We start from the raw sequence: 8515 nt of genomic DNA on the forward strand, positions 1-8515 counted from the left end.
GACTTTATCCTGCTCAGATCAGGTAAATTATTTCCATTCTGGACCCTTTTTTTGGGTATAATGTGGGAGACGGGACTGCAAACTTGCTTGCCTCCTCTGCAGCCCCACATTCATTTTGCGTAGCGACTGTGATTGATCTGGCAGAAGGGGATTTATTCAGTAGTGGAGCTGGAGGGCAGGCAGGGAGAACAAAACCCCACAGCAGCCTCTGAAATGAATCACGGGCTCTGAAAAGATCCACTGGGGTTAAGGCGTAGCAATGAAAAGCTATTGTCTGGAGCCTGAACTGTGGCTATTTATCCCAATTTGGAGAGTGGTTGTAGGAGGGTGTGGTATTCCCAGGAACTGCAAAGCCCCAGTGTGCTTAGTGGTGAACGTGAACTTTTATTTGATTGCCTCACAGGTAGCTCAAGAAGCTTTATGGAGTATCTCAATTGTGCAGTTGCAAGTCCAATACCTGATTTTTCCAATAAAACTGCATCAATTACATGAAAAACAGATTTCCTACGGGTGTTTTTATTTTGGTTGGAATGTGGTTGCCTTTGGCTCAGATTAGTCCATGTCTTATAGATTTGAGGCACTACTGCCCCTTTTTCACCAGTGTTTTTGCAAGACAGAACAAGAACCTCGTTAATTGGTACAGCTTGGCAATGCTGCTTTTGTTTTCTATGCAGAGTGGCATTCAGTAGATTCTTGTGGTGGCTTTGGGCTCAGAGAGGAGCACCAGTTTAAAGGGAGGGATGGTGGGTACTGGTGAGAATGGGATTCGAAGCAGTGATGGACAGACAGAGTTTGAGTTCAGCTTTGCTTTAGTAAGCACATTCAGATACGTGCCCGGACCTTCTCCAGACAATCTGATCTCCTGGAGCCTACAGAACTGGGCTTGGAAAACCTCCCAGTTTCTGTCTGAGCCAACAGAAGGAGCCTTTCACATGGTCTCTCTGTTTTCCGTCTAGGATATACAGGCCAGGCCAGAAAGTGAGAAAATGAGAAGAAACGATAAGGATGTCTTCGATTTTTCAAAGGCTGGGGCAGGACCAGAAATTCTGATTTGAGGGGGGATGGGGTCAGTGGTCTTTGCTTGCTTGTTTGCAAATCTGATGAAACAATGAGAGTTTGTCAGGAAGGCCAAATCCAGCTCTGTTAGAGAGATACCCTCTGATTCATGGCAGAGTTACATTGCCTGAATGCCAGCGTGCGAAGTCACAGTTACGTCTTTGCTGCATTAGTCATCCTGAAGAAGACAAGAACAAATTTGTCTGACACGGGCAAACCACTAAATTCACTGGAGGTGCTGGAGACGAACCCAATTTGTTAGAGAGCAAAGTCTGCATCCAGGCGCTCAGGAGTGTGGTCAGAACAGGGGGATGGTGCGGTGAAGGTCCTTGGCTGCCCACCTGGCAACAAGTTCAGTGCAGCACTAAATGCCAGGTGCTGGTTTAATTCTTTTCATCTCAAGCACTCTTTACAGAAGAGTATTATTAATACTGAGCATTTCAAGCAGTTCCAAGCTGATAGTCCACTGTGTTGTGCATGGACATGAAAATCATCTGGAAACATCTTTACATTTATTCCTTCCCCTTTCTTTTCTGTTTCCCTCCCCCACCATCTTTTCCTGTTTTCTGTCGGGGTTTCTTTCCCCTTTTGAAGCTCGAGCTGTGTCTGTGAGTACGTGAACGCCTGCATGTAATAGATCCCTCTTCTCAAACCTTTTGATGGTCTCCAGCGCTGGGAAATTGCATCTGAACCGCAGCTGTATCTGGGGCATGCGTTTGACAGGGAGGTGTCACGCTGATCTTTCTCCTAAGCAGATTTGCAAGGAGCTCCTCCCCATGAAGACAATACAGTGGGTGACTTCGGGTTTCTAGTTTCTCCTCTGTATAGTAAAAAGGGAGAAACTGGCAGTTCTGTGACAGTAATTTTGTCCTGGGATGATGTTGCTGGCCAAAGCACCAGGCGGTGGAGTCCATGAAGATACAGACATTTGGGATGAGGAAACGGACGCGTTACTAATTCCACTGCTTCCAGGGAGAAACTGAACTTTGGCTGAATTCAGGATGGCATTTCACCCCAAAGGGTTGATATTGTGAAATCAAGAGAGAAAAAAAAAAAGAATCTCTGGGTGCCTGCCTGTGAAAGCAGCTGTTGCTGGGTCCTCGGAGTGGGTCTGCTCTGGTGTGAAAGGAATTGCTATAGGTTGTAGCGCAGTCTATATGTGGAGGGCCTATATGGCTGATTGTGTGGGAATGAATCTCCGCTGTGGCACGAGCAGCTTCTTCCAGGTCTTCTTTTCTGAGCCAGCAGGCAACCTTGCTGCTTATTTATTTACTTATTTACAGCTTTAAATAGTTCATGGTTGAGTGGGGCAAAAAGAAATGTGTTGCTGCTTCTCCGAAAGTCTGCTTGGCAAACAGTTCAGTCCATGGGATGTAGATTTTTTGTTGGTGTTTAGCCAACCTTTACGGTCTTGGGAGAACACTTAAATCCTGTCGTTTTGCTGTTCTAAGCAGAAATCATTCTTGAACCCCTGAAGTCCCGCTGGGGAACATCTTAACTCGCCCTCAAATGTTGTCCTCCTGAAAGTAAATAGCCTCTCAGCTGGTGATTCCCGTAAGATAATGAATGAAATTGGAGATTTGTGGACAGCCTGATGGTTTAATGTGGAGAGGGGAACCCCAAGCCCAGCTAAATATAGTCCCTTTATCAATAGTCCTTCTGAGCTGTCCTCTCTTACGCATGTCTTTTATGATTGGAGACTGGAGGCTGATAGAGCTTTGAAGTATCCAATTTCTAAATGCTGCTTGGCTTTTTCAAGAGGTAACAGCCCGTTTCCAGAGATTCTCCTAAATGACCCATACCCCAGCTCCCTGTAACAGCGGGTCTGCAATGCGGTGACCCAGCAGCCTGGGAGGGGACAGCCTTCTGCTGGGACATGGGTTGTAGGAATTGGGATGCTCTCGGGCAGCAGAACTATAGACGTTGTCTGTGTGGAGTGTTTGGCCAGCTCTGTGGTTTTGGTTTTTCCCCTTGTTCTCTTTGCCAATTTTCTCCTGTCCAGAGGGACTGCTGGGGTGTTTTCTTCATGAGCTGAAAACTGAGGGGTCTTTACTCCCTGGGTCAATTCCTACCCTTCTGGGTTGCTCTCTGCTCTGTATGGGTGAGTGGAAGGATTTTCACAGCACACTTACCGTGTTCTGCTGGAAAAATCCTGGCTTTCCTGTATCTGCTGTACAAAGGCTGCAGACAGCCAGGGGAATATTGTAGCCAGCAGACAGCATTGGATAGCTGTCGGAAAGCTGATGCCCCTTTGCCCTCATCCATATGGAAGACGGGTTATCATCCACCTCTGTGTGCAGTAAGATCCTTCTAAAAGGCTATGAGGTGGATATTTATTCTTTCAGTAACTGCCTTTCAGAGGAAAAAAAAAATGCAGTGTGGAGAAATCAAGACCCAGTTTGTTCAGAGTATGCTATTCGCGTTGACGTGCCTGTTGTAGCGATACTTCCTGCGTGATGGAAGATGCAGCTGTGAGCTCCGATAACCCCCTGAGCTCTCGCTGAGCAGGTGGGAGCTTGGAAGGAGACACTGACAGGTTTTTCTGTGTAAAATATGCCTCATTCTGAGTGGTTCTGTTTTTTCTCTTTAGCTCAGTAGCTGGATAGGGGAAGCGAGGAATGTGGTAGGGGCCAAATTCTGCTCTGCATGGATCTGCTTCTGAGCAGTGCCTATAACAGCACGTCATGGGTGCAGTTGGTTCATTGCTGCAGTTAAACCCTGCTTAAATTGAAGCCTATGTTTGAGCACCTATGAAAAGTGCAGTCAATCCTTTTAGTTGCAGGCTCCTGAGGTTCCTAAGGGTGCTAGATTTTAGAACAAACACATGAGATGAAATAGCTGCTGCCTGCAGTTTCTGTTCATCTGATACGGGTGGGATGATGCCAAGTAGACTGAGTTGCAGTGGGGTGTGTTTCTGATGCAAAGAATTAGTACTTGCTGCTTTCCTGCTTGTGCCCAGCTATGGCAGGATTCAAGAAGCCCCCAAAACAAGCTGTTTGGAAGTTGCTGAAGAGCTTGAGCAAGCCTTGCTGGTGAGGTGGCTGCACACCAGAGTTCAGAGGCTACTTTAGTTTCAGTTTAATGGTCTGCCTAGCCCTGTCGGTCTGTGACCAGTGACACCCAGTGTTGTAACTCAGCCCCAGGAGAAGCCAACTGAAGGGGCTGTGGCCTCCTCAGCTTTCAAGCTTGCAGCTATACTGGGGAGCAACTGGTGCCTGTAGTGGGACATGGTGGTATGAAGAGCAGTCCTTATAGGGACTGGACTGGAACCTGCCAGCTTATTCCCTGGGTGCTCTTCAATACACATTGGATAGAAATATTTGGTTACCCAGTGCCCTGAGCAAGATGTTTGATGTTAGAAGCCTGAGATAAACACACACGTATAAATATACAGACATATATAAGTGTGTGTGTGTATATATATGTACAGTGGTTCTGCTGCAGCTTGTATAGACACTTTTAATTTTGAAATGACCTGTTCCTTCCATTCTGACCAGTGGCTTTTCTAATCCTAGTGTCAGAAAAATATGATGCTGCTTTCCTGCAATCTTTTTGGTTTATACAGCTGTCCTATATAAATTGCTTAAATTTTTTGTGCATAAGCAAATCAAAGATTAACGTTGAATAGCTGACCTGAGCTGAGAGCAAAGAAAGCAGTAGCAGTGGCAGGGTGGTTTCTGAGGTTGTAGGAATAGGAACCTAAATCAATAGCTTTTAGCAGATTCATAAATGTTTAATTTGTATTCCTCGTTTTAGCGTTGTAGAGCTTTGACACGGGAATCCATAAAACCTCTTAAATTAGTGTTGTCCCTGCACTGGGTGTAGATGTTGAAAGCCATTTCCCCCAGATGCACTTCGAAGTGCTGCTCCTTAATGGCATTTTCCTTCCTGTTTTGGAGCCTTGATCCTGCGTAGCCTCTGATCCCAAGGGAAAAGAGCTTGGCAGCCTCAGCCCCAAGCTGCAGGGATTTTGGCGAGGAGCATGCACATATCCAACCTGAATTCCCGCGGCAGTGCTGCTGCCCTGCGCGGAAGCCAAGTAGGAGTTGTAGCTGCTTGGGCACGCTATCACTTCTGGACAGAGAAGCCTGGAGGGACCTTTTCCCTGGACTGTGACAGCCTTGAGGAATGAGGGAGCCCTCGGGAAGACCAACCTCAGTAATTCATGGTGGAGGTGGGGAAGGAGGGATGTGACCACAACTATTTATTGAATTTGGACTCTCCTGGAGGTGCTGGAGAAGCAGCGGGGGGTAGGAAGCGTGTGAGCAGAGTGTGAGTCAGGCAGCTTATCTGCCCACCCACCTCCACTGGAGGTCATCCGCCCGGGGAGCGTGGGAGGGCTGCGCGGCTCCAGGTCCCTGCCAGGTCAGGGCGCTGACCCACCTGGGAGCACTGGGTCCACTCCTTGCCCTTTCTGTAGGAAGGGACTCTCTGCCTATCTGTCTGTCTGCTCCAGTTACATGGGGGACTAAATAGAGCTGGCTGAAGTATTTCGGAGTACATTAGTTGGATTTTATAATCTAAGTGCTATTCATTAGGTTGGTCCAAAGAGGCTGTCTTCCACAGGTAAGGATAGGTATCGGGTAGCATTTTAATGAAATATTAGCTAATAAAAGCCTTGTGTTTGCTTCTGCCTCTCTCTTAAAAGGCATAATTTAGGTGTTTCTTCTCTCTTACGCTCCGATGCGAATCTGTCCTGCAAAATGTTTAAGTATCATGAAGTGTCTGGTGAGTTTTATCAGTAAAAAGTGTAGTGAAGGGTTCTGGTAAAAGTTTATTCAAAGCGTTTGGCTGTTCTGGTAGCTAAATACTCCATAACTAAAACCAGTCACCATTGCCTTTCCTAAACCTGCAACCATCATGAAAATCAGCAGCCAAACTTGATTTTTGCTGAGGCAAGAACAGACCGCTGCCCTTTATCCTGGACTTCTCTCTTAATGCTGTTTTCTAAGGAAAAATAACTCTTCTGCGGTTTGCCAATACCCTCTAGAGGCTGTTGAGACAATTTACCATCAAGTTTGGGTTTTGTTTGCTTCACTTGGTTACTCCCTTGCTGAAATTGAAGTGCAGGATTTCCCCCTCACCCCATTCCGCCTTCCTGTTACATTTGTGGAGGGTGTGAGGGTGCAGCAGGAGACACGGGCTCTGCTAGCCAGGGCGCAGGAGCACCGGGGTGTCACCTGGTGTGTCACGTTTGAGGCCCGTTCAAGCGTGCCAGTCAGATGGGGTATATTCTCCGTGCTTTACATCAAGAAGGACAGAAGAATCATGGGGTTTGTGTTGTTTTTTCTCTGCAGGCAAGAACTCTGTCATCATGTCAGTCAGCGTCCACGAGAACCGTAAATCCCGAACGAGCACCGGCTCCATGAACATCTTGCTTTTTCACAAAGCTTCCCACCCAGACTGCGTCTTGTCCCATCTGAACACGCTGCGGAAGCACTGCATGTTCACCGATGTCACCCTTTGGGCAGGAAACCGGTCATTCCCATGTCATCGGGCAGTGCTGGCTGCCTCCAGCAGATACTTTGAAGCCATGTTCAGCAACGGCCTCCGGGAGAGCCTGGATGATGAGGTGAACTTCCATGACAGCCTCCACCCAGAGGTGCTGGAGCTATTGCTGGACTTTGCTTATTCCTCTCGGATCATCATCAACGAGGAGAACGCGGAGTCCCTCCTGGAGGCTGGAGACATGCTGCAGTTCCACGACGTCCGAGACGCAGCAGCTGAGTTCCTGGAGAAGAACCTGTACCCTTCCAACTGCCTGGGCATGATGCTGCTCTCGGACGCCCATCAGTGCCGGCGGCTCTATGAGCTGTCTTGGAGGATGTGCCTGGTCAACTTTGAGACTGTTCACAAGAGTGAGGACTTCAACAACCTTTCCAAGGACACTCTGCTGGACCTCATCTCCAGTGACGAGCTGGAAATTGAGGATGAAGAAAAGGTCTTCAAGGCTGTCATCCAGTGGGTGAAATATGACCTGGATGAGCGGAAGGCTTATCTCCCAGAACTTCTGAGGAACATTCGTCTGGCCTTACTTCCTTCTGAATGCCTCAAGGAAGCTTTGGCTTGTGAGGACTTGATCATGGTGGATGAAAGGAACAAGCTTGTCTTGGATGAAGCTATTCAGTGCAAGAAGAAGATCCTCCAGAATGACGGGGTGGTCACCAGTCCCTGTGCCAGGCCTCGCAAAGCTGGGCACACGTTGCTGATCCTGGGAGGCCAGACCTTCATGTGTGATAAGATCTACCAAGTGGATCACAAAGCAAAGGAAATTATCCCCAAAGCAGACCTGCCGAGTCCACGGAAGGAGTTTAGTGCCTGTGCCATTGGCTGCAAAGTATATATCACTGGAGGCAGGGGCTCGGAGAATGGGGTCTCGAAGGACGTATGGGTGTACGACACTGTTCATGAGGAATGGTCAAAAGCTGCCCCAATGTTAATAGCTCGGTTTGGGCACGGCTCGGCTGAATTGGAGAACTGCCTGTATGTGGTTGGTGGGCACACTGCCGTAGCTGGAGTCTTTCCTGCATCTCCTTCTGTTTCCTTGAAGCAAGTAGAGAAGTACGATCCCATATCCAACAAATGGACAATGGTGGCTCCCTTGAGAGACGGGGTGAGCAATGCTGCGGTGGTGAGCGCCAGGCTCAAGCTTTTTGTCTTTGGTGGTACCAGCATTCACCGAGATATGGTGTCCAAAGTCCAGTGCTATGATCCGTCTGAGAATCGGTGGACGATCAAAGCAGAATGCCCGCAGCCCTGGCGCTACACGGCAGCCGCTGTCCTGGGCAGCCAGATTTTCATCATGGGAGGAGACACGGAGTTCACGGCAGCATCCGCCTACCGCTTTGACTGCGAAACGGACCAGTGGACACGCATCGGGGACATGACCGCCAAGCGCATGTCATGCCATGCCTTGGCCTCGGGGAATAAACTCTATGTGGTGGGGGGTTACTTTGGGACTCAGAGGTGCAAAACGCTGGACTGCTACGACCCTACGTCAGACACGTGGAACTGTATCACAACGGTGCCTTACTCGCTCATCCCCACAGCTTTTGTCAGCACCTGGAAGCACCTGCCATCATGACGAGGGTCAGGGCTTGTATCCAGGAGGTCAATAAGGTAAGAGTCTCCTCCTTTTAAACTGAAACTTGCTTTCTTGCCTCAATTACTTCTCCACGCACCATGCTGAAGTCATGAGTTCTAGGTTGCTCATGTTTGATGAGAAAAGAGTATTTAAAGGGGGGATGCAGGGCCAGAAAAGGGTAATTAGCTCTGCCTTGTTGTAAGTCTTAGCTGGCTCCCAGGTTTCTCTTGTTGCCCTAGCATCTCCCAGGACTTGCTGAAAACAAGTGCTTTGGAAAAATCTCAGTAGTTCAATATTTTTGCTGGTGATTTATTTGGAGATGATGAATATGTAGGTGAGTGACCTTTGGGATGCCAGAAAATCCTGGGTCTCTTT

General features: G+C 48.2%; 1 protein-coding gene across 1 annotated transcript; it reads left to right on the forward strand.

The window, feature by feature from the left end:
* The first annotated feature begins 6370 nt into the window (after positions 1–6370).
* On the forward strand, positions 6371–8202 carry KLHL25 (kelch-like family member 25). Its single transcript, XM_010149724.1, has one exon. The coding sequence runs from the start codon at positions 6371–6373 to the stop codon at positions 8138–8140; it is 1770 nt and encodes a 589-aa protein (XP_010148026.1). The 3' UTR covers positions 8141–8202.
* Positions 8203–8515: the final 313 nt, after the last annotated feature.

This window comes from Eurypyga helias, unplaced genomic scaffold (assembly GCF_000690775.1).
Source record: "Eurypyga helias isolate BGI_N326 unplaced genomic scaffold, ASM69077v1 scaffold11664, whole genome shotgun sequence".
Classification (NCBI taxonomy): Eukaryota; Metazoa; Chordata; class Aves; order Eurypygiformes; family Eurypygidae; genus Eurypyga; species Eurypyga helias.

Coding starts and splice junctions, on each gene's coding strand:
- KLHL25 (XM_010149724.1), top strand. CDS start 6,371: ATGTCAGTCAGCGTCCACGAGAACCGTAAATCCCGAACGAGCACCGGC.